The following is a 23,008-nucleotide window of genomic DNA, read 5'->3' on the forward strand; positions in this document are numbered from 1 at the left end:
AACTAGGAAGGAGATAATAACAAAAATTGCTGTTTAACATCTAATTTCTGCTCCAAATCTTACAATCTTTGTTTGGGCTTTACGACTTGGGCCGCATATGATTGGACCTCCAACTAACATGACAGATTATGATTTATGCACAGTTGGCCGATAGGATTGGGCCTCCACTTGTGGGATCATGATATATGTAAGGCTGTGGCCACTAGCTCAGCCCATTATAAGGAATGCATATACAATTTCAATCATTCAATGTAATCTCGGTAATGATTTCCCTAATTAGTTGAAGTCTTGGTGACATTCATAACCACTCATGGCTGAATCAATTTTCTGATATTCTGATGGCCTGCACTGATCATGGATTAAATACTAAAAAACCAGTTACGCATTCAAAGTAGAAACTGCAATTCACCGTCCACTCATTGCTCACCATGACACCCAATGCTTGTATAAAATAGTAAATAAGGCACACGAAGATCTTGAGCAAATTTTATGCTTATAAAATAGAAAAAGGACTGCACAGGGCATATGAATATGAACCAGTGCTTCAACAGCCTATCAAGTTCAAACCATTACAATCGTTCGCCTACAGCTATTACAGAATGTTGCTAAGCTTGTCACCTATAACTCGTTCTAATAGATAACAATGTCACAGAATTACAATCATTAGTTATACACCTTGGAGGCAAACATCCAAGTCTTTGGCTTCAATCTGCACAAGACCACACGATCTTGCATATGGCAGCTGTCTTAAGCATCAATGAAACGGATGTCAAATGTGTTGGGATGGATCTGCCACACGTTCAAGGCTGCATATTCCTCCAAGCATTCTTTCAGCTGAGCTTCACTATATCCCTGTTGACAGCAAGTCATCAGGTTTCAGCCAATTAAAAGCAATATATAACCATGGTACATAGCAAGCTCTTAGGGATACGCAAAGGAAAACAATAGTTTTTGTGTATTTGACAAGCCTATTTCCTGCATGCTTTACGCATGGCATGAGATAATGTATATGATATTTTGACAAAAGGATTTATTCCATTACATAAATAAAGGAAATTTTAGTAATTAAAAGGGAAAAGCGAATGTATAATGATCGAGTTTCACTATTTACTGCTCCACTGACCAGACTAGAATAAAACAAGTTGCGATTCTATTTTCTAATTTAGTCTGAAATAGTTTTGTTTTTGCTGTCTTTGTTATGATAATAAATTACCGGTGTGGTTGAACCATGAGCCCGCCCACTCAGATAGACTAACTTCTCCTAGTTACAAGATGAAAATATGAGAGACCACCTCAATAAGCAGATCCCACCAAGTCCATAAACGTCTTGTCAGGCTTTTAGAAACATACCTTTCTTGAAATCCAGTTGAGAGCATGGGCATAGCTCACATCCATCCTGTTAGTTCTTGCAGCTTCATCACGTAAGATTGAATAAATATCAGAAATTGCATCCAGACCAGATTTTTGGCGGTCATCTGAATACAAAGAAAACTTCGACATTTGCATTAGCCTAAGTGCCTCATCCACATCACTCTGAGCAACATATTTGGAGAATCTGAGTCTTGCCAGAGCCTGAAAAAAAGATGAAAATGAGTTTCATTAGCAATGGAAGTTCTGAGGAAAAGATGTGGTACATGATGATTAAACAAGTTCTCCATGAAAGGACACTGTATTAGTCAGCAGTCCACTTGAGTGATTAAATTAAATGTACATAATCTCATACTGCTTTTGACCCAAAACAAGATAAAGATGGCCATTGTCTTCTCAATGCTGTTAACTAAGGGGCAAGACCACTTAATTATTCTTGTTAATACACATTGGCTAATCAATAAACTAGGACGTACTGATGATATTTTAGAATTGTTGTTGACGAGAGCCATAACTAATGAATAGCACCTACCCATCAACACGGATTGGTTCATAAAATAAAACTTACCGCAGATATCCTAAGAATGCTGAGGAGAGTCCTAACTGTTGTATAAGAGTGGGGAGTGTTTGATTTCGCCTCTTCCTGCCTAATACTGGAATATGCACTTGCTATATATTCCTCCAACTCCCTTGGTACAGCAGGTGACAGTTTTCTTGCAGCCGAAATATATGCTCTAGTAGTCATGATAAGAATTCAGGTCCATGTGAGAGCATTTTCAACTCGGTTTATGATCAGGATACACATAAATGTGCAATAAAGAATATATACCCCTTTTTTCAAATTTTATTAAACTTAAATTGGGTATGAAGTAATTCAGAAGTAAAATATTTGTGGCTGATTTACCTAAGGACAGAAGGTTCAAGGGGAGTAAATCCAAGGTCTGGAGATTCCTTGGCCTGGTGGACATGGAGAACATGCCGGGCCATTTCAAGATCAGTATCCATATCTGCTCGGTCAAGAATCAACCACAGGAGATCAAATCTTGATAGAAGGGCAGGAGGCAGATTAATATTCTCTGCTGGTGTTCTCCTTAGATCATACCTCCCCCTAAGGCAAAAGGAGAATGTTGAATAATTAGACATGGCATGCAAAGCTTTAAGCAAGCCAAAAAGGGGGATCATACATCATTGCAACAATCCGAATGAGATTAGACTTGCATCTTAGCACAAAACCAAGGTTGCTATGCTGAGTTTATGAATAGTTTACCAGGCTGGATTAGCGGCAGCAAGGACAGCAGTCCGTGCATTCAGAGATGTAGTGATACCAGCTTTAGCAATACTAACAGTTTGCTGCTCCATTACTTCATGAATTGATGTGCGGTCTGATTCATCCATTTTATCAAACTCATCTATGGCACATATACCCATGTCCGCTAGAACCTGATGCAAGTATTGGAGCTTATGGTACCCTTTTAATGAAAGAAAGGCAGGAACAAGTGAAATTAGTAATACAAAGCACCCTCACCAGAGCTCCACCTTCCAAAACCATTTCATTTGTCACGGGATCCTTCTGAACAGCTGCAGTCAGACCAACTCCACTACTTCCTTTTCCAGTTGTGTACACACCTCTAGGTGCAACATTGATTATGTGTTTAAGAAGCTGACTTTTTGCAACACCAGGATCACCCATCAGGCATATATGTATGTCTCCTCTAATCTGCATTATCACATGAGAATACTTATTACAGTAGACATGGTACAAAAGTGTAAGATTTATAAAATAAAAACAGCTGCTCAACATATTTAATACTTCAAATTATGTTCAAAGATTTTCTTCTGCTACAAGACTACCCGCTAATTGAGGAGGAACGACAAAAACAACTATTATCAGAAACTCAGCATCCTCAACAGAAATACAGAAGTAATGCACAGAAAAAGTATTTCTATGCATTTACCTTCATCCCATCCTTTAATTTTCGATGAGGAGCACCAACTAGGAGAAGAAGAAGGGCCTTTTTAACATCTTCATGCCCAAAAATTTCTGGGGCCAAGGAGCGTGCCAATTTGTTATAAATATCACCATCCTCGGCTAAGCAAGCAATTTGTTCTTCTTCATCACCTCTAAGTTCGTATCTACACTTAAAAATCAATTAGTTCCACCAAAAAGCTATTCATCAGAAATTATGTGCTTTCATTAGACAAGAAACTGGAGTACATGCCCTATGAATGAGAAAAGACACTGATTTCAGATGGAATTTGAGGATAGTTATCTTGACAGACTGACAGGAGAAAGAACGAATATATACACAGAACTTGATCCAATTATGATCATTAATCACAACTATTTTTCATATATAACAGACCCAATCAAATGAAATAATAATTTCAATAGGAGTCTTATGTGAAAGCCATTAGATTAATGTTTTTCTTTTCTCTCTCAATTAAGGTAAGATGAGATAAAATGGATTTCTCATTCTTTCTGCAACCTTATTCACTAACAATCCTTTATTCTTTCCGTGAATAATGACCTGGAGATTTAATTACAGTATTAGAACGGTGCTGGTTTTCAAATTGCAGCAGCCTTTCATATCTGTTGTTCCAAATTTGTTGTTTTCACAAAATTTAATAACTTTAACCAAGAGTAAGCATAAACAGATGAATATAGCAAATGTCTTACTCTTCATATTTTTTCTTGAAATGGGTGACAGACATGGCTTCCAAGTATGTATCTGCAATTAGTCCAGCCCGCATTGCCCTAAATCCAGTGTATGGGATTGGAAGAAATATTCCTGACAACTCAACAATGTCACCAGGAGCAACCTGCAGTATTAAGGACAACTTAGAGAGAAAAGCTAATGACCAGATGCTGAAAGACGGTAAATGACCAGTAAAAAACTTTTCAACTGCTCTTGTCCAAGCATTGAGCTCTAGTACAAATAAGATTACTTGGAGAGTAACAAATATGCCATATGGTTCTAGTAAATTAATGCATCCAAAGAAGACTTAACAAAGTATAGTCCATATTTTGATGCTTAAAATACCATGTTTACATTTGGTTCACACAGATGGGTATGGTGCACCCTTGTTTCCAAATTTGAACGAGCATATGTTGTACAGAATATTAACTAGATATAACTAGTTAAAATAGGTATGAACAGGCATTTTCTACAATTTTTTATAATTTGAGAAACCATCTTACCTCATATATAATATTTTTACCAAGTTTAACTTGAAATAACTTTTAAGTAAGCATGGCATTTGAACATTTACCAATACTAAGACCTCTATCCAGGTCCCATAACATTTGGCGCAAGTCATATCTAGTGTACTCAACTACATGATCCAGGCTCTCTCGCTCTTTATTGTAGAGGTACACCAGATAGGTTCTGGAAACACTGAAAGAAAAATGACATCTGAAGACTTGCCCACTCAAGGAACCAGGTCCTGAACTTGTGTGATGTAGGCATGCACCAGAAAGGTTCTACAAACACCTAAAAGATTACAAATATCACTAACCTTCCTTGTTAGCTCTCCCCTGAAATGAACAGTCATTGTCCGAGGAATGTGACCTTTAGGGACATGTTCAGCTAGTTCTTGAATTTTTGCCTAAAAACAATGTCAAATTTTAGAAGAAAATTTTGGAAAGGACCTCCTGAATTTAATGGACGTCGCAGGAAAATATTGACATATTCCAAACCTCCTGAAACTTCAAAAACTTAGATGCTCTGAGCTGCGGGATGAGGTTGCCTTTAGCATGATTTACTTTACATTGTTCAGATGGGCAATCAAATAGAGGCATATAAACCCGAGCAGTTACCTCCTGTTTCATAAATAATAATAGGATTCTTATTTACCATATAAAGTTTAAGGATACTGAGAATCGACATTAAGCAGAGAACAAAACACAAAACCTGATAGATTTCAAATCCACACTCCTCACATGTATAGACAGCCACCTGCATCAGCGGTTTGACATCTGAGCAACGTGTCACAATGCCAGATATTCGCACAAGCTGCCCAATATATGAAGCCTTGACCTCCCTAATCGTGAAAGGTCGCCCTTTTGAAGATGCTCTAATATAAACTTCACTGGTTCCACAAAGAGACATTGTTAGTGGCCCTTCTCTTTCCTTAATAGATTCCTAGAAAAAGAATATACATTTCTCTATTTTCATTTTGGGTGTATGCTATTTCGATCACATCAATTTTGGCATTGCTAGTTCATAAACATTGAAAAAGACATGTGATACAACTCTATAAGCAAGAGTGAACTATTCCATTAACCACAAAACTTATTTATGCTTCCATAATCAGGCAATTAGTCGTTTCCATGTCCAACAGTTAATTTAACTAGCTACTAACCAAGACTTTGTACCAATGACAAATGTTAATAGTTTACATTTGAAACATCAATTTGATTCAACAATAGGAGCTTCAGGCTGATCCCAATGATTCTTACTAAAATCTTCTGATCTCTGGAGGCATCTTCTTTTGCGGATCAGAGCCACCACCATTTTCAGTTGTTTCCTCCGCCCTTTGAGTCATCAGAATATCATGGTCGTCATCCAGAAGCACCTCTGTCGGCTCTGGCAGTAGTTCATCAATCGCATTTGCAAACACATCAATATACCTCCGAGTATTTTCAGTGACTCGCCTCAAAAATTCTTCATCCAAATCCTTATACTAGTTTTTCCTCAAACAAAACAAGAACCTAATCAGAGATAATCCTTCACCTAAATTAGATAAGATACAACAGAGTCAGCAGTTGTGAGATTTTACATCAATTAAGTCTTCAAGCTCGATCTGGATGGCCTTAGTTTTCCGATTAGCAACATCTTGCTGAATATAAATAAGGAAAGAAACCAGCAATTAGGAAAGGCCAGATAAATTAATTCATTTTTTGATAGCTGAGCTACAAAGGAAGTAACTTACGAGGATGTTGATGTATTTAGCCTCGCCGTTTGGACCTGCAAAGTTTGTGAGGAAATCTTTCGCAATTTCTGCATCCAGGAAAATCCAATAATAATTAGAAAATATATACCCACACACATGCATGCATATACACACACAGAGAGGGAGATTTGCCGCTTGCCTTTGTCTTGTTTGAAGTTGAGGTCATTCATGTCTCCGCCGTCAACTCCTCTCAGTAAGTGTGTATGCGTGTGTGAGTAAGTGAGACTCCGAGAGGGAGAGGGAGAGGGAGAGGGAGAGGGAGAGGTAGGGGCAGGGATTGGGCGGGGAGTTGGGGATTGGCGGCAAAATGAAGGGGATGGGGTATTACAGGAGGATTTTTGGCGGGAAAGAGGAGAAAGCAACAAATTGCAATCGAGTCCTTCAAATTTCATTAGTATCACATTGAGCCCAAGAAAGCTCTGAAAATTGCCCTATTCTAATACCAATTTTTAAATATTCAAATTTATACTTTAATTCAATCAATTTTCTTCAATAAAATTCAATTATAATAGCAATTTTAATATTTTCTAATAAACTCATATTTACAAATTTTTTGTATCTCTTACATCACCGGTATTTTTTTCTAAACTTTTTTCTTCTCAAATTTCTTTTTTTTATTCTTTTCTCACACAATGTTGTTTCTTTTTACAAACTTCTGTTTTCTCCTTTTCTCATATCTGTACAACAGCACCTAGTGTATGATTTAAAATTGATTACTGCACCCCTTGGAAAGGAAAATTAATGACGAGAGTTGGGAAATTATACCGCCCAAGGCATGAAACATGTCGAATTATGCTCTTGAAAGAAAAAGTTCGTGTACCTTTAAATAAGTTAAATATCCAACATAATAGAAATTAGATCAAACAAAACGAGGAGGGGAAATCGTTTTATACGGCGCGCCATAACTTGTACTCAATTATTAAGTTTTATAGGAGTAATACTATAGAGTTTCAACTAATTTTCCAACAATAATCCCAGATCAATTTTATGCACCCAGCGATGAAGTGTCCCACTGTATAGCAAATTCAGAAAAGCATGTACAACACAGTAGACAAATTTGGATATAAAAATGAAAAATAGCAAATTACAATTACAAAAAGCATACATATGTGGTTTATAATTTGAAATGAATTATTTAACGCTGATGTTAAAAAATATCAATTAATCATTGATTAATTGCTTTAAATTTTTTCAACAGTCCTTTTAATTTAATAAGATTGAGCAAATTTATGTGGGCTGTCTTTGTATTTTTTTTTATTAAAATTTAAATGAATATTTTTTCACAATAAAAATAAGTACTTATGAGATTCATGCTTTTATAAACACTAGTAAAATAAACGCACATTGCTCGTGAAACATAATTCTTAACTTTTAATATTTAAATTTTTTTCTCCTTCCTATAATGTATATATAAGTGAAAGATTTTAATGAGAAATTTTGAAGAGAATATTGATATCCGAAATTGATTATTGACAATGAATTCCAATCTAATACTTATATATTTGGTTCTTCAAAATGGACGGTGAAGATTAATTTTGATGATATGGTGATAAGCTTTCAAAAACTCTTTTGAAAATGTTATAAAACCTTCTAGACTTGTACATAGAACATTTTTAAAACTTCTCTCAACTTTCATATTTCTCTAAAACTTTGCATCCATTTGTATGTATATAAAATATTCTAATTTTTTTTAATACTCTTAACTTCATGTTGCATTTATAGTGTATTATTAACCTCTATTTTGTCGTAGACCCTTTAAAACAATCATCTTGAAAGTTTTATTTTTCTACAAAAAAAAAAAAAAAAAAATCTTATCAGCTCAAAATGTTTAAAATTAAAAAAAAATGAGTAATTTATATAGTGTAAGAGAGGCAAAGGGAAATGATATCATGTTCAATTGATCTGAATATAAAATTAATTATTCATGATGGTAAGATCATGAAATCAATTTTTATGAAAATTTGTGTATGTATATTTTACCTTTTATCAAACTTGCTTTCTTTTGAAAAATTATATTGATATTTTGCATCATTTCTATAAAATAGATAATATTATCAAGGATTATAATACTTAAAAGACAATTTTCAATTTTCTCCCACAAATCAATATAATAATAATAATAATGACGCTCTACGTTGATATTGAAATTTGAGAGACAAAAATCATTGTTCATTGTAAAATCATATTTCTACTATATGATATTTATATATATTAAACATAAAAAGTTAAAAAACACAAAAATACATAGATAAAGTGTGAAAAAAGTAAGTAAATATTAAGTGTGTTTTATTTTATATCGAAAATTGTCAAAAAATAAAGCCAAACATTGTGGAAAGGTTTCAAATGATTTGTGATTTATGTTTGTTGATCAATCATAGAATTATAATTTAAAATTCTTTTTTCAAAAATTTATTTTGAATTTAAATATAGGCTGTTTAGTCTGAATCGTTTATAAATGGGCTAAAAGGGGAAAAATATTGGAAGACAAAGATCAATATTTCAAGATATTTGGAGAAGGGGATCCAAACCTAGCGCACTTTATTTTATTTCGGGCAACCGTCGAATTCCCACTTCTATAAATACCCACCACCACTCGCATCAATCACTTATCCGAAAAGCAGGAAAAATAGATTTAAAAAAAAAAGTTGTTAAGCCTAGAATCTTAAATGCTCCCTCAAAACCCTAACCCTAATTCCTGATTGCGTTGATTTTGTTTTTTTTTTTTTGAATTTTGTTGGAGAAGAAGTATCTCTGTTTGCCGAAATTGAATTGAATTCTTGGAATAGTAATGTCTGCTATAGTGTGTGGTAAGAGATCGTTCTTCGAGGACATAGAATCAGCGGCGTCGTCGCCGACGTCGGCGTCTCCACCGGTTTACAAGAAGTTCCGGTGCTCTTCTGCCACCTCTCCGGTCCGATTCACTTATTCACCGCCTGTTCATCTTAGTCCGGTTGATCAGCTCAAGGCTTTGTTTCCTGATATGGAAGTTCAGGTAATTCTGTGACTTTTGAAGTTTTCATGCGTTCCTAGTGTCTGATGGATCTGAATTGTTCATGATTGTACTTTAATGTTCTTCAAACACTGTGGTTTTGGCCTTTGTGGTTAATACTTATCTACATTGGATTTTTAATGTTATCTTGATCTATGGATTGCCGAATAGGTTGAGATTCTGCAGAACTAATTTTTTCTCGGGTGAGCTGTACAATTAATCATGAACTAATTATTGTTTTTCTGAATAAACATTGCGATTAACACTCCGCATTGAATTCAATGCTCTTAGTAGTTTTTGCTTAGAGATGTTGTTTCTTGTGATGCATACTTCTAAAATTAATCGTAAAAGAAGCAACATGGGTTGTTATAAACCTTTCAGAACTCTGATTGACAAGGGATTAAAATTTTTCTTTCAATTTGTTGATTGCACAAATATTTAGAAGACAACAGCCACTTATCACTTTTCACAACTATTTTCAGCTTCTTGAGAAAGCATTAAAAGACGCTGGCGATGACTTAGATTCTGCTATTAATAGCCTTAACGAGCTTCATCTTGGATATGCAAAGGGCAACTCAGGGTCAGCTGCTGAAGAAAATCCAAACATGGAAAAAGGTATGCCCTTGCATAGCAGACAGAGGCATGCCACGTGCCTTGATAACTGGAGTCCACCCTACATGCTTGGCTTTTGTGATAATTGCCCTTCTAATATTGTCATTTATCTGTTACTCTTGGCTGAACAGACCTTGGTGTCACGTGTCTATGTTTCCGTGCATATTTATTACATACTTGTCTATTATACTCGTGATTGTATCAATTCCCACTTTAATTGCTTCTGGACAAAAGCTAATAAATGGTTATCATCCAAAGCGTAACTGCCATAGACCTTCCAAATTGGTAATAATCGTACTTGTAGTTCAACCAAGAGAGATGCTTTTGGCAGACACTGAAGCTCCTTGCGGAAGAGTGACGTACTAGTTTGCTGTGGTTTGGCATGCTATAACAAGTGTATTTGCGACTATTTCATCTCTGAATCTTTGAAATGTCATTTCATCTCTCGTTCTAGCAGGATGTCTGTTGCATTTGGCTTGACCGCTTATTTGTATATAGAAGAGCTGATGCTTCTGTTACTATTGGTTGTGGACATTGTTAACGTTTCAAACTTGGTCTTGGATGCATATAAGGTTTAGCAGGTTTGGGTTGCTCTTCAGCTTTTCAAAACATGTAACAATTATGGTTGTATATTACTAGCAGGTGCAACATTAACTGGTGGGAATGCAGTTCCTTTGGAGGAGCCTCAGTTCCAAAACAACCTGCCAGTAGATGGTGCAGAGTGGGTGGACTTATTGGTGAGAGAGATGATGACTGCCACTAGCATAGATGACGCCAGATCCCGGGCAGGGCGCGTATTGGAGAGTCTGGAGAAATCTATCAGCACTCGGGCTAGTGCTGAGGTTGCTGAAGGTTTTCACAAGGTCAGCAATCATTCTTTATGTACCATACATATTATAGAGTTTAATAAATTAAGAGCCGTATATTGGTAGATGTTGGTGAAGAACATGTTTTCTTCCGTTTTTCCTATTTTAATCGATTAAGCTTTTATTGAGTGTTCATATGTATAATCTCTTGGCATATATGCTCAATGAAATTGTGCAGCCCTCTTGGCTGCTTCACGATCACATACCTCTTCGTGTTTACAATTATCTTCCTGTGTTTCCAGGAAAACATGATGCTTAAGGAACAAATAGAGGCACTACTCCGAGACAATGCAATCCTCAAACGTGCTGTGGCCATCCAGCATGAACGCCAGAAGGAGTATGATGAGAGCAACCAAGAGGTACTGCAATTGAAGCAGTTGGTGGCTCAATATCAGGAGCAGTTGCGAACTCTTGAGGTGAATGCCTTGACTTCATAATGTTTTTGATTTAAGAAATGTCTGAAGGTGTGTCATGAATACATGCTAATGGACTGCTCACCTAAATTCCTCTTTCTTGCAGGTGAACAATTATGCCTTGACATTGCACTTGCGTCAGGCTCAGCAGGGCAACTCTATCCCGGGACGTTTTAACCCAGATGTATTCTGATGAAAAAACATGGATGCTGTCTCATTAAGCGTAGCGTGCATCAGCTGCTTCTTATATAGGTTGTATGTTGAAATGTTCGACACCAAAATTAATATAATATAATGCTGAAATGTTGGATGCTAAAATTCTATGAAGTTGTGCAAGTTGGCAGTCATTTTTCCGAGGATTGGCCTCTATAGCAATTTACTAATGTTATATGGAACATTGTGATTCGAAATAGTTTTTTCCTGCAAGTTGATCTTGCTCTTGGTTTGTGATCCTCTGTTTTCTCTTCTTTCTGGCGTACAGTTTTTTGTTCTTCTTCCATTTATTTGCTTCTGGGTGTCCTTAGAGGCACTATACATCTGAGTATAATGAAACTGCTACAGTTGCACTCTTCAGGTAACTACTATGAGAGGAAAATTTAATCTAGATTGGATTTGGTCGAATTTGAATTAATTATATAAGTATAATATACTTGTCGTTTGATTAGTGTAAGATTAATTACATGATGATAGATGCATTATACTTGTTTTGGTCAAATTTTGTTTAGGTAAGAATTTTCCATTTTATGAATCAAATGCATCAAATATTCTAAAGCAGCGAGACTCTTGATTTTGTTTTAAAAGTAAGTTTTGAAGTATTTAGATAAAATGAAATTATGCAGCTTATAAACTTTAGTATTGGTGAATTTTCTATCTGAGTACGATCAAAATTATTAAGATTTTGAAAATAAGCAAGGATTTTTTACTTCTTCGTTTATTGTGGCTTCTAATTCCTAACATTTCAATTTTTGGTTTCTATAAGCTGTTCTTCAAAAAAAATTATCAAGTGATTTTAGCAATTTGTGAGTTTGTAAAGATACTGCTACTGTAAGACATACTGAAAAGTTTATCTTGATAGTTTTATCATGTTAAGTCGCTTTTACTTTATTTCTTTTTGATTCGAGAAAAGAAAAGAAAACCATCACCCCTGCAAAAAGGATTTATGTTTTCTTTATACTAAGGTTTTATTAGCTTATGGAAATTATTCTTTAAGAACCATTGAAGTTAAATAAAAAGGGTAAATTACATTTTGTCATTTGCACTATATTTGGTTTTATATTTTAGCATTTAAATTCTTTTTTTGTATTAACTTATTATTTCAACTTTGCGAAATTCGTACTTTACCATAAATGATTATTTTTCGTTGGAAAAACATCACATGCTATGCATAGTGTGAAAAATATCAAATCGTATAATTCCTAAATATTGTATGTATGCTAAATGTTTTTTTTGACAAAAAATTTGGTAAAAAAATAGTTATAAATGAAAAAGTGCAAAATTTTGTAAAATTAATATGGTAAGTCAACACAAAAAAAAGTTTATATAATCAAAGTATAAAAACGGGCATACTTCAAATGAGAAAATGTAATTAACTTTAAATAAAATGAAAGGTAAATTATGATAGGAGATTTATCATACTAAATAAAAAAAACACTCTAATAAATACTACACAAATGGGCTATCAATTAATACTTTTTTAAAAAAAGTTGAGGATTATTTGTAATTATAATAAATTTCAATAAAATTTATGATAAATTTGCCTAAAATGAAAAATTATATAAACGGGTAATTGTGGAAGTCATGGGATTTAAGTGATCATAACTGTCCAAACAACACAACTAACTCGTATTTTAAGTATTTATAAAACGTGCTACAAAATGACGCAGAAGCGCGTCATACCACAACCTTTTTTGGTTCACCTTTCTCCACACCCACACAAATAGGAAAAGACTCCGACGCCAACAGCAGAGCTCCAACTCTGATATACCCAAACCCAAAACTAAAAAAATGACCTCAATTCCAACTACTTTCCACATTCTTTCAGAACATTCATCAAACAGATACAGTTAGTTTAAAAGGATTTCCAAGTAACAGTTCCTTCAAAATTTCAAGAAACTGTATAAGCGCTCCTCAAATTTGCTCTGCAATGGCAGCCGCCGCCGCCGCCACGTCACTCTGTTTCACTTCTTCGTTGAGCTTGACGCCCCAGAACCAGAGGAATTTGTTCCCTCCTCTAGGCTCTTCATCGTCTTGCTTCTCGGCTGGTGGGGACCCCGTCTGGGGCAACAGGAAGTTTCTGCGGGTTTCTTTATCGTCTGCTACACAATTGAATAAGAAAATGGCTGCAAGGAGGTTTGGCAGAGCGGTTGTGGTTGCTGCAGCCGATTATTACTCCACTCTTGGAGTGCCAAAATCAGCTAGTGGCAAGGAAATTAAGGCTGCTTATAGAAGGCTGGCTAGGCAGGTACAAGCGCCGCCGATTTATGGGTTATTTGTTTAATTTTTTTGTATTGTCAAGTTTTCGATATCCAAATCCAGAGGCTACTACGGTATCTGGAAATCAAATCTCACTTACTGTGATGAGGTTGATCCCGATAAGTCAGCTTGGTGACATCCTCATTAGCTTGCTTGTAGAGAAACTTGATTACATTTGGTTTCATCCACATACGTGAAACAACAGCAATATGATCATGTATAGCACTATAGATTCACTACAGATATTTTTTGAGAATTGACCATTATCTTGTCCTTTGGTCTTCAGTACCATCCAGATGTCAACAAAGAACCTGGAGCAACTGAAAAATTCAAGGAGATCAGTGCTGCATATGAGGTAAGCACGGGAGGTATCAGTGATAGTATTGTCTGATTAGCATGTGATCGTTCTTTTGACTATAAAGTTCTTCATACAAATGCTATTCAGCTTGTTGGACTATAAAGGCGTTTTGCTTCTGTTGGATTTTGAGTGGTCTGCAGCTATGGGAACCCAATTATTTGATCTTTGAAACTATTGAATGGCTTGAGGTTTTTGAGAAGGTAGATATGAGGATTGTCAAAACAGTATTTCTGTTTTTCACAGGATACTCCACTTTGTTGTTGACACACTTCCTTCTTCCATTCAATTTTTGAATGAGAATCCCTGAATTATATGCTTACAGAACTCCCACCAGTTGATCCTCTTTGTGTTAAGCAGATGATAGGCAGCAGTCTATATAGAACACATGACCTTTGAGGAGGCGATTTCAATTCTGATTTGCTAAGACTTTGCCCTGAGTGGCGGTGTCGTTTGCCATTTAATGCAACTTCAAATTAGTGGTTCTTGCGAGATGTAGTCATGCTTCAGAAATCCACTTCTACGATCATCTCTTCTGGAATTTTAAATCCTGTTAATTGTTTTTTGCCATTTTAGGTCCTGTGACATGGATATGCAATTCCTCATCTCTTTATGTTAGACTCCCGATATAAGTTTAATTATATATCCTTGTTTTCATCTTGAGCCTTCTTTTGTCTTGTTTTGGTGGTTGTAGTGGATTTTAATGATCATTACTTGTTGATCTTGTTGAACATAATGTGTCGCTTGGTTTTATTATCTCAAAACCGTTGGATTAAATTAGGTAAATCCATTTTGACTGCAGCTCTGAAAAATTTAAAATTGATAAAATGATATGTCAAATGACATAGAATATCAAGGAAATGGAAGCTGCAGAAGTAGAGATTCACGACACTTCAGCAGTCCTAAAAACCTGATTGGCATTGTAACGTTCAGGTTTTAATTGTTGATCATGACTCTGAGACAAAATCCTATTTGATCTTGCAGTGTTGCATCCCATATGCAATGAGGAGACTAGGAACCAATCCATATCACATTGGCAAAACACTCAAAGATCAAAGATTGTGGGAGAATGTAAAATGTAAATCTGCAAAGCTCTTTGTCAAAGAAACCCCTCAATCACCTCTTTACATAGAACTAAAGAATATGAAGTTCACATAAAAACTATTAAATCATGTCCTAAAATGATAATAAGTTTGATGATAAATTGATCCATAAAGTTATAATCAAATGGCATCAAATTGAATACTAGAGGTCCAATAGTCATATAATTAATAAGATCATAAACCACAACAAAATGACGCCATTGCTGAAATGAAATGATAAACGTTGAAATTTTGTAAAATGAGAAATTTTAAAGCTTATATCCTGTAGATCACTCCTTGAGGAACTATTTCTGTAGTTTCTTGTCTGTTCCGTGTATTACCATAAACTTCATTTTTGAGTAGTTAGGGCCGCTATGTTTTGTGATACTGTATTCTGTTACTCTCCTCAAGGCATATGTTGCTTGTTTATCACTCTCGATCATATTACTTTCATGAAAAAGAACCATGCCATCATACCCTTAATGTTTGTTGAAGAATCGTGATTTGATGATAGTTAGAGAAGAGTACTATAGATAGTTTGTCATATGCAGGATGTGTGCATGTACTGTTCAAGAAGTCTGAAGTACGCTATTGTCAGGTACTATCAGACGATAAAAAGAGAGCTCTGTATGATCAATATGGTGAAGCTGGCGTTAAAAGTACAGTAGGCGGAGCTGGTGGTTATACGGTATTGCCTAAGTTTCTCTACTCTTTGTTTTTCTTCACAATTAATTGTTTTACATTTTTGGGAAGATTCGTGGAGTTAATCATTGCTTAAATTTCAATTAGCATTTTCTAATTGGTATTCTTTGAAGTGGACCATTTTCTGGTAAATTTGTTTGCCTTATAGAAGGTGGCAGGCAAATTGTTTCTGAACCTAACATTTTCTCGTTACATACCACATAGTGAAATTATATGATCATAAAATAAAGTTGATCTAGTGTAAGTTAGTCGATGACTTCCTTCTCAAGAGTTTCTTTCCAGGAAGATGCATATACTTTAGCAGGCTTGCAAACTAATGGACATAGTACCTCCAAATTATATTTATTTAGCATGTACACTTATTTTAAGCATGGAAGTACTCATCATTAGCAACTTGAATGTGAAAAGACATATTCATTTGACTAAGGAGTGCTATAGTGATGATACACATGCCTTTTTCTGTAGGCTACAAACCCTTTTGATCTATTCGAGGCATTTTTTGGCCCTAGTATGGGTGGGTTCTCTGGAATGGATGGGTCTGCATTTGGAACATCACGTCGTACTACTGTTACCAAAGGTGAAGATCTCCGGTGAGTCAAACTTGAGTGGATAGTTTCCACGACATGCTTGTTCATATTCCTTTGTTAGTTCTTACTGCCACTTTTGTGATGTTAATGGTAACTAAAAGCATGTAACTTGGCTGTAATTCTTTCCAGTTTTCAGCATGCAAGTTTCTTACAGGTTTGCATGATTTTCTCGAGTGATCCTCGAAGTTCCATGTAAAAAACTTTTATCAGCTGTGACTTCTCTTCCTTTAAATTATGTTATTTTGTTGTATGCATTCTGGATTGGATAGTTCCGTGGTATGGTCTATTGAACTAAAATTTTCCCTTGCTAGCATTTATCCTCATTGAGATTGATTCATTATTCAAAATGTTTTTCAGATATGATATGACATTGGAATTTTCGGCGGCTATATTTGGGACAGAAAAAGAGTTTGAGCTGTCCCATCTTGAAACATGTGATGTTTGTGCTGGTACTGGAGCAAAACTAGGTTCCAAAATGAGGATATGCTCAACATGTGGTGGCAGAGGTCAAGTCATGAGAACTGAGCAAACACCTTTTGGCATGTTTTCACAGGTATTGGTATATGCAGTTGAAGCTTGCTTCAACAGTTATGGCTCTTATGACATGAGTACTGTTCTGGGTTTGAACACCTTGTTTGACGATGTCTAGCATATAGCGGGAAAAAGGAATTATGATATCAGTCATGATCATTGGTTATTGTTATTGATGTTTGAAGATAGTGGGAAAAAGGAATTATGACAATGTCTAGCATATAGCGGGAGAAAGTAACTCCATGGTACTTTTACTTTGAAGATAGGGTTGGACGAATAGATTTCCTAGAAAAGAATAAGTGGAAAATAAATAATAAGGGAGTACATAAAGCACGGGTTGAAGATATTGCTTGGGATGGTTTTAGTACTCATAGCATATCAAAGGTTGTATTGCTTGCTTTACAGAAGCAACGATAGGGCTCTTTATGGAATGGTAAGTAAGCATACTAGAAGCCAAGTCTGCCTCATGTTCACACCATTGCTTCCAAGATTGGCTTGATTTTCTTGTCTTATTCTGAGTTACTTGGATCCCTTTGGTTGATCTGTCATTGTATTTGTGGAACAAATTAGGTTTCTGTATGCCCAAATTGTGGTGGGGATGGTGAAATGATATCTGAATCCTGTCGTAAATGCTCTGGTGCTGGCCGGATACGAGTTAGAAAAGATATCAAAGTGAAAATTCCTCCTGGAGTAAGCAAGGGCAGTATTCTTCGAGTTGCCGGAGAGGGTGACGCAGGGCTAAAAGGGTTTGTCCTATGCTAATTTTCTGCTCTTCTTTATATACGATTTCTCTGATCTATGCATCCGAAATTTCGAAGTTACACCCTTTTATGTGTAAACTATTTGTCATTCTAAATTGGTTCACTGGACATGGATCTATCACTCCATATATAACAGCATTTTGTTCACGCTCATAAGTAAAAGGTTCAAACAGGCGATCATTGTGTGAACTCAAATGTAATCACAAGGTGTCCAGGGGAGGCTGCCCATGTTAAAGGGTTAGATACACCTTTTTTTATTATTATTATTTTTGGCAGCGAGAGGTCGTTTTCTAGTGATTTTTTCTTATTCTTTTACATTCTTGTCGGCATAATGCTGTCATTTTCTCTACAAGCCGCCCCTAAATATTACTTCTAAGTTCTGCTTGCATTTGTTGATATTGAAACTTTTACTTGTGAAATTTCAAAGCTACGAATGTTCTTTAACTTTTGATGATAGTATGCGGATTTGCATATATAGCCCCGAATCCACAACTAGCAAATTTTGTGTGCCTTAGTTGTCCATAGCAAGGATTGTCCGCTTTCATTTGGAAGTTTCTGATGTTAAGCCATCACATGGTTCAACAGCTTTAAGGGGTACAGACTATAGACCTATTTTTCCCCATTACTGTGAAATTCTGACTCCTTTTTGGTGTAAACGACTGCAATGTGTTATTCTTATCTTCTTTGAAGAAACCTCTTATTTTCTGTTCCTCTTCCCCCCTCCCTGAAGATGCAATTCCTCTATCAGAGAAAAGGTGCACTAAGTAAAAGGGAAAAACAAAGGTTAAAGGAAGATAGTTAAAATGGATCGAGGTAAAGGAATATCTAGAGGAAGAACCAGCCTAATATTCCTTGAATATCTTAAGTTCGTGCTATAAGTGCTGGGTCATTGTGAACCCTGCAAAGAGGATAAGCTACCTGCCTAACTCATCAAATTGCATCTAGGCAGGATTATGACTATATAACGTACAGAAGCTCTACCCGTCTCTCTTCCCCTGCTTCACTTTCTGAGCAACCAGTAAGATTGCAGATGCCTCTGGGACCCTGGAGTTCGAATATCAATCTCAGTGACCTTTGACCTAGGAAGTGTTAAGTATGAGAAAGTTGCACCTACTAAAGCAGTTCAATTGGTGAAGGGTGACCAGCTGGAAAAAGCTTTTTAGGGGGGGGGGGGGGGGAAGGCTTATGCCTGGGTGTTGGTTCTGCAAACTGTACGGGCATGAATTTTTTATGGTTCATAATCATATTTTCTTGTCTAATCTATTTTCCTTCTGGGTGTTTCTATCTTGCATATGTCAAAGATACACAGTGAAATGCATGTTTTTTACACTTCTTGGGGCTTCTCCCTGTTATACAGGGGCCCACCTGGAGATCTTTATGTCTATCTTGATATTGAAGAGATACCTGAGATTCAAAGAGATGGCATAAATCTCTCTTCTATAATTTCAATCAGCTACCTGGATGCCATATTGGGGACTGTTGTGAAGGTACATTTGCTCTTGGCTCTTGTTTCAGATTTGATTCTTTTTAGTCTTCTTGTTTTTGGCTTCTTCGCATTTATCCTTTGATGTCGCAGTCTGGACAGAATACTGTACCCTTCCTGTAAGTGAGGTCGCTGACTCTAGCAATGAGTATAATGTCTCTGTGATTTTTAGAATTCTTAGGCAGTGCTTTTTCCTAATCTTGGTAACCATTTTGGCCGCCATCTCACTGTCACCATCTCATTTTAGTTGTGAAATTATATTTGGGTTCATAACAATCTTTTATGAGTCAGGAAACTAAAAACCTACTATATTCAGTTACAATTCTAGAAGAATTATTTTAATTGATAATAGTATATTCTTGCCCTAGACCATACATCTTTTGACACCTATGTTTGTTCACATGCGAATCATGTGTAATGTCGACATACTCTTAAGTGATTTTAGTTGCCTCTGGATTGTAAACTTTACCTATGCAAGTTAGACTTAAGCTATGCTGTGGAGTTTCGTGCTATTCTTACTGATATTGCCAGAGTTACATCCTGTTGATAATGCTTATATGTGGTATAGGTTAAGACAGTTGAAGGAATGACCGACCTGCAGATTCCTCCGGGTACTCAACCTGGAGATGTGCTTGTCTTGGCAAGAAAAGGTGTGCCTAAACTGAACAGGCCATCAATACGTGGTGACCATCTATTCACTGTTAAAGTTAGCATTCCAAAGCGTGTCAGGTATATGAATAACCTTTCTCCTCTCATCTAATTCTATCTGCATTTGCTTTAACTTTTCTGTTATTATTGTAGAATATCGAAGACTAGTTTATGTTTTGTTATATTGGTTGTACTTTTTTCTGCCATTGCCGAATGATTACATACATTTGTTCATCTCTTTGTTGGACACACATGTTTGTAGCTGTGCGAATAAGGGTTGAAGTACTTGCACAATGTCTTGTATCCTAGTGTTACACGTTTTCTTTGTTTCATATTGATGTGTTTGATCACCTGTTCCCTATGTTAGTCTATATAAAATTGGTGAGGTCAGTAGTCAATACCATTGTTTCTTTCTGTTGATTGGTGTTATTCTGTGGTGTTGGTGCTGTCAAAGACCAAACAATGGTATATGATAGCATAGTCAAGGGGTACTTAAGAATTATCTTGTTGCCTGAAACAGATTGCTAAACCAAGACTCCCCATCTCATTCGCATGAAAACATGAGATTTTCAGTATAGCAATCAGATATTCATGCTCACCTTCCGCAGATTCACGTCCACCCTTAATGTTCATTTGATCTTGTGTCACTAACAAGGAAGACTTAGAGGGTATTTGGCTAAAGTTATTTAAAACATTTTATAAGTTAATTCATCTTATAAGATGTTAGATCTTATTAAGAGCAAACTCTTGATGCATTTTGGATATAATAAGATGGTGAAACTTGTAGGATATTGGTAAAATCAATATGGCAAAACTAGGGAGCTTGTTAAGATTTTAAAGTGAGCTAAGAACTCTTACCTTTCTTGAAGAAATCTTACTGTTGGATCTTACAAGCTGTTATTTTGAAAATTTGGCTGAACACTTCACAATATCTTCTAAGTTTTCAAGCATTTTATTTAGTTGCCTTCAAGGAAGCCCTCTTAGTTTAGCAAATGAAGAAACTTTGGAATCTTGAGTTTGTCTCCAGAGTTATAAATGATCCTGATGGTAACGCGAGAATTGGATTACTTGATTCCTTAATAAAATATTGAATTCCTAGTATTAGACATGACTAGTATTATTAATATGCCCATGGAACATTCCAACAACTGATTCAGTGATTGAATATTCTATTTAATGAATTCACTTGCCTGTTTTGGCTCCAATTTTATGGTACATATGTTGCTGATGAATTCTTTAGATTTAAGGTAATTTATCTTCTATTTTCAGTTCAAAGGAACGTGAGCTGCTCGAGGAGCTTGCTTCTCTTGGGAGTGCCCCTGCCAATCGGTCAAAAACTCGCCCGAAAGTTGAACAACCTGGTGGGCATTTCTTTTCAAGATTTGCAATGCAACTTATAAAATTGAACAAATTATGAATCTTCAAATCTTGATATTGTTGCATGATAGAGTATTCTTTTCGTTGATGCTATCTGAAACTTGAAAGTAGTCCTAGTTTTATGTCAAGCTGCAGGTTATGTTAATTCCAGAGAACTATCATATATAACATTTCCAATATTAAAAATTTGCTCTATTACTATTCTATGAGAAAAGGGTTATTATGCACATCCAAATCAGCCAATTTTGAATCTTATATTGAAGTCTAATCTGAACTTTGCATTGCAGATGAAAGTACAGAAAGTGAACAAAGTTCCATCACTGAAAAGAAAGATGAATCAGAAGATCAAGATGACTTATGGAAGAAGTTGAAAGATTTTGCTGGGTATATTTTCCTCCCCACAGTTCCCTATAAACTTGACCAGAGCTGCTGAACGATGCTTCTAATTATCATGACTTTGTTTTTACATTGATTGATTAAGCATATCATTTGATCAATATAAAACATGCATTTCAACATTTTAAAATTCACTCTCCCTTTGTGGTATTCGCTTTGCATGCTCATCCAAATTATTAGCATGACTTGAAATGTACTTTGGATAATATTCAATTCTTGATTTGGTATCTTTGGTACCTAGGTTTTAAGATCTACATGCATGTTTTCCAGTGTGTATTTTCTTTAAGATGCTTAATGGAACCATATGGAGAAAGCCTTGTTCATCTCTCTTGTGACTCTACGGATTTCGAATAAATGCAATTATCCATATTTGTTTTGATGAATGATTCTGGATTACCGCTTTATATTATTTTGACAGTATTGCATTGGATCAATCTTATACCTTTCATAGTCATTATTCTTGCTTGTACAACTATGCATTAACAAAAATCATATGCTTGCAGGTCTATGGCAAATGGAGCTTTGAAATGGTTCAAAGACAACTTATAATTCTTCATTTGCGTAACAGTCATCCTCGAGGAATACCAACCTTGCTCAACATATACTTGCTCTTACTGATATCAGAGTGTCATCTTTTCTTGATGTCGGGTCGTTTCACCCTTCTTCTCAATGATCTTAGACTCTAGCTGAGAAAAATGGACAAGAATATTGTGGGAATTCTTTGATTTTTTCCCCCTCACCAGTGCTGTGAGTCACCGTAGAGTTGTCTGAATTGTATTCTTTTGTATCCATGAAAGAATAGAGTGGCAGTACTTAGAAAATCTTGCAAAATACCTTCTTTGATCTTCATCTTGTCTTGTGTCTTCTCACTATACTTAGAAAATCTTGCAAAGTAACTTTTCAAATCACTCGTTTTTATCTCTTTGGTAATAAGTATTAACGAAATTTAAAAACTAAACAAAGTTAAATATTATTTTTATTAAAAAAAAGAATCATTCTAAAATAACTCTATTATGATCTCTTTTTATTTTAAATAATCTTCATCCCTAACTAAATTATGGCCTCTGTCTATAAGTTATCGCTCTCACTTTACCTGCAAAATTACAATCTCTTCAAAACTTTTGAATTATTTATTATTGTGAAAATTGTGATTTTATTTTGATCTCTCATATACTTTTATCAGAGAAAATTAACTACCTGCGGATCTTTTAAAAGTTATGCTACTTGTACGAGATATGGGTATTATAATTTTTAGGGATAATTACAAAATCCTCTTATGAGATTTGATATTAATAGAAGTTATATTTTATACATTTAATATTTATTTTCGTCCAACAAATAGATTTATTTATTAGTAAAATTTATAAAATTTGCTTACATCAATAATAAAGTTGAATGAAAATTTCGATTAAC

General features: G+C 35.4%; 3 protein-coding genes across 4 annotated transcripts; 2 read left to right on the top strand and 1 right to left on the bottom strand.

Moving 5' to 3' along the window:
- Positions 1–476: 476 nt before the first annotated feature.
- On the bottom strand, positions 477–6,612 carry LOC105164813 (DNA replication licensing factor MCM7). The gene is made up of 15 exons (XM_011083598.3): positions 6,461–6,612; positions 6,301–6,368; positions 6,148–6,207; positions 5,828–6,051; positions 5,280–5,457; positions 5,066–5,188; positions 4,885–4,974; positions 4,046–4,188; positions 3,324–3,501; positions 2,894–3,085; positions 2,636–2,808; positions 2,273–2,476; positions 1,937–2,102; positions 1,351–1,572; positions 477–852 (listed from the first exon to the last, which is right to left on the bottom strand). The coding sequence occupies exons 1-15, from the start codon at positions 6,489–6,491 to the stop codon at positions 748–750; spliced, it is 2,157 nt and encodes a 718-aa protein (XP_011081900.3). The 5' UTR covers positions 6,492–6,612; the 3' UTR covers positions 477–747.
- A 2,230-nt stretch (positions 6,613–8,842) lies between these two features.
- Positions 8,843–11,668, top strand: LOC105164821 (uncharacterized). Of its 2 annotated transcripts, none has more exons than XM_011083610.3 (5): positions 8,843–9,313; positions 9,793–9,925; positions 10,562–10,785; positions 11,031–11,204; positions 11,308–11,668. In XM_011083610.3, exons 1-5 carry the CDS (start codon positions 9,110–9,112, stop codon positions 11,392–11,394), a joined length of 822 nt encoding a protein of 273 aa, XP_011081912.1. In that variant the 5' UTR covers positions 8,843–9,109; the 3' UTR covers positions 11,395–11,668. The 2 variants fall into 2 exon arrangements, with proteins under 2 accessions (XP_011081912.1, XP_011081921.1); XM_011083619.3 differs by having other exon boundaries at positions 8,846–9,313; positions 10,565–10,785.
- Positions 11,669–13,126: 1,458 nt separating this feature from the next.
- On the top strand, positions 13,127–22,444 carry LOC105164834 (Molecular chaperone Hsp40/DnaJ family protein). The gene is made up of 11 exons (XM_011083631.3): positions 13,127–13,662; positions 13,960–14,028; positions 15,709–15,798; positions 16,278–16,402; positions 16,757–16,952; positions 17,501–17,676; positions 19,049–19,178; positions 19,743–19,903; positions 21,092–21,183; positions 21,487–21,583; positions 22,099–22,444. Exons 1-11 carry the CDS (start codon positions 13,345–13,347, stop codon positions 22,142–22,144), a joined length of 1,500 nt encoding a protein of 499 aa, XP_011081933.1. The 5' UTR covers positions 13,127–13,344; the 3' UTR covers positions 22,145–22,444.
- The last annotated feature ends 564 nt before the right edge of the window (positions 22,445–23,008 follow it).

Source organism: Sesamum indicum, linkage group LG1, assembly GCF_026168435.1.
Source record: "Sesamum indicum cultivar Baizhima isolate 11 linkage group LG1, ASM2616843v1, whole genome shotgun sequence".
NCBI lineage: Eukaryota > Viridiplantae > Streptophyta > Magnoliopsida > Lamiales > Pedaliaceae > Sesamum > Sesamum indicum.

Excerpts from the sequence above, each read along its gene's own strand:
- LOC105164834 (XM_011083631.3), top strand. The coding sequence starts at position 13,345 with ATGGCAGCCGCCGCCGCCGCCACGTCACTCTGTTTCACTTCTTCGTTG. Across the intron at positions 16,403-16,756 it reads ACCAAAGGTGAAGATCTCCG|ATATGATATGACATTGGAAT; the intron begins GTGAGTCAAACT and ends AATGTTTTTCAG. Across the intron at positions 19,904-21,091 it reads AGCATTCCAAAGCGTGTCAG|TTCAAAGGAACGTGAGCTGC; the intron begins GTATATGAATAA and ends TTCTATTTTCAG.
- LOC105164821 (XM_011083610.3), top strand. The coding sequence starts at position 9,110 with ATGTCTGCTATAGTGTGTGGTAAGAGATCGTTCTTCGAGGACATAGAA. Across the intron at positions 10,786-11,030 it reads TTGCTGAAGGTTTTCACAAG|GAAAACATGATGCTTAAGGA; the intron begins GTCAGCAATCAT and ends CTGTGTTTCCAG. Across the intron at positions 11,205-11,307 it reads AGCAGTTGCGAACTCTTGAG|GTGAACAATTATGCCTTGAC; the intron begins GTGAATGCCTTG and ends TCTTTCTTGCAG.
- LOC105164813 (XM_011083598.3), bottom strand. The coding sequence starts at position 6,491 with ATGAATGACCTCAACTTCAAACAAGACAAAG. Across the intron at positions 3,502-4,045 it reads TTCAAGAAAAAATATGAAGA|ATACGAACTTAGAGGTGATG; the intron begins GTAAGACATTTG and ends TTTTAAGTGTAG. Across the intron at positions 2,477-2,635 it reads GCTGCCGCTAATCCAGCCTG|GGGGAGGTATGATCTAAGGA; the intron begins GTAAACTATTCA and ends CTTTTGCCTTAG.